Source organism: Austrofundulus limnaeus, unplaced genomic scaffold (assembly GCF_001266775.1).
Source record: "Austrofundulus limnaeus strain Quisiro unplaced genomic scaffold, Austrofundulus_limnaeus-1.0 Scaffold2275, whole genome shotgun sequence".
In the NCBI taxonomy this organism is placed as follows: Eukaryota; Metazoa; Chordata; class Actinopteri; order Cyprinodontiformes; family Rivulidae; genus Austrofundulus; species Austrofundulus limnaeus.
In genome coordinates this window covers 19,903-21,990 of record NW_013954677.1, presented here as the reverse complement: position 1 = coordinate 21,990, position 2,088 = coordinate 19,903, and the positions used below count along the sequence as shown (strand labels likewise).

At 35.3% G+C, this 2,088-nt stretch overlaps 1 protein-coding gene across 1 annotated transcript in view; it reads left to right on the top strand.

Moving 5' to 3' along the window:
* The first annotated feature begins 505 nt into the window (after positions 1-505).
* The window catches only part of si:dkey-1j5.4 (leucine-rich repeat-containing protein 15), a 19,662-nt gene continuing 18,079 nt past the window's right edge, over positions 506-2,088 (top strand). The window contains exon 1 of the mRNA XM_014034746.1: positions 506-754. Within this exon, the coding sequence (XP_013890200.1) occupies positions 739-754 (16 nt within the window). The 5' untranslated portion in view covers positions 506-738. The remainder of the gene's footprint in view (positions 755-2,088) is intronic.

Below are 2,088 nucleotides of genomic sequence, written 5' to 3'. Positions count from 1 at the left end.
ACGTTTCACTAAAGAAGAACCATCCAGAGGACCTACTGATTTTTTTCTACCTGGATTACTGAGATGCATCAGGACACCTCAGGGCTGTTTGCCAATCACCAAAAACAAACTAAGAAGAAGAAGAAAAGCACAGACCATGGAGGAGGGGCAGTCAAGCAGGTGTGACACCCCCCACCCCAGACTCTTTATTTAAAAAAACTGCTTTTGCATTTACTTGTGTCATCTTTGACTGATATCTGAATTTTCTGTATCTGAAACATTTAATCGACAAAGAANCACACACACACACACACACACACACACACACACACAGTGTAACATGGATTAAAGCCATAACTTGTGAGTGCCACATTTCTCTGGACTCTGTGATTTTTGCAGAAACTGTGACTCCTGCAGTTTCACACCTCGTTCTCACTGTCTGCTTTTTTCTTCCAGGCAGGAGAACTCGTCTCATATGCTGCATATTTTCATCCACCACAAACAGAAGCCAAGAACACTGCTGCTCTTTCTGGGATGTCAAAAAAAAAAAAGATCTGAAAGTGTAATTTGTGAACCTCTAAACTCAGATTTTAAAGCTGTGCAGAAGCAGAGCTGCAGGCAGCAGGAGTCATCCCTTCTGACTGGCAGCTGGTGTCTTCAGAACGTCTTATAGCGACCTTTGAAGAGGAAGTTGCACTTTGAGTGTCGACAGCAAAGCAGACAGACATCCTGAGGACTGAGAGTTGTTTCAGAGGTGGGATGACAGCCAGAACAGGTAAGCTGCCCTCAAACAAGGAAGAGTTTTAAAAGAGCTACACCTGTTTTACCTGTGCAATTTTAATCAGCTTTTAAGAGCTGAGACAGAAATAAAAACAGTTTTAGTCAGTTAATATGAAACAAGAATCAGAAAATAATAAGGTAATCAGGTTTTTTGTCAAAGTTTTCTCTGAATAAAAGTACTTTGTCACAATAAGATCTCATCACTGTCTAAACCTGGAGAAACATAATCCAATGACATTTGAAAGCTTTTGTAATTTATGTTTTCTTAAAGAAATTTTTAAATGTATCAATAAGTTAGCTCCTGATCCATTAAGTTCAGTTATACAAAGGCAAAACAGCTACAGGGTAACTAGAGGATCGTTACAACAGGATTGCTGAACTGCCCTGTGTAGAACCTCATGATAAAAGCAGTTTTTCATGGAAAAGTACAACATTATGGAACTTATTGCCCCCACAAGTAAAAGCTACACCTGGACTTAAATTTTTTTAAATTAATTTCATTAAAAAACAAACAAAATGTTTCATACAACAAAAACGATACAAATTAAACAAAATGAAACGCAGCATCTGAAGAAAAAAAAATCCTTATGATATCTGCTCCTTCTTTAAAAAAATATTTCAAACATTACTAAACCAAATAATCAAACTAAATCTAAATAAATCTTGGCTAAAGGAAAACCAAAGATGTGATAATTTCTCGTCCTCAGATTAACTGGATGAGAAAGTCTGGGACTGTGTGTGTTTGTGAGTTAGTATTATATTTTTAGTTTATTATAGTAGTATTATATTTTTAGTTTATTATAGCTGAAAGGCTGAAGATGGAGAGGTATTGAGGATGTGTATCGATATTTACATCAATTTAGACGTTGCAAGGCTGTTTATGAATATGTAGAGTTAAATGTTTGTTTTTTATTGTTTCTGATTTTTAAACTGAATGTATTTTAATGTATTGCATGTGTTTTAATACAGTTTCTATAATATGAATTTGAAGGTTGTATGGTTAATTGCATGAGATGTAGGCAGAAATACATGTATATATTTAATGTATGTTCATGTATAAATTGTATATTTTTTAATGTTTAGAAAATCCCAACCAGGGACTGGACTTACAAATTAGCTGTAGCTTTATACTCTTTGTGCAACGCATCAGTTACAGTCTTGATCTGTTCTATGTTTGTGTGCATTAATCCTGCCAAATAAACTAATAAATGAAATGAAATTAATATTTAATTAATGCTCTGTAACTCATGCCAGCTTGTCTCTAACTGTATTTTCACACATTCTCCTATGATGTGCCTGATGCTGTAAGTGTCCGTGGGTGTCCTGAAA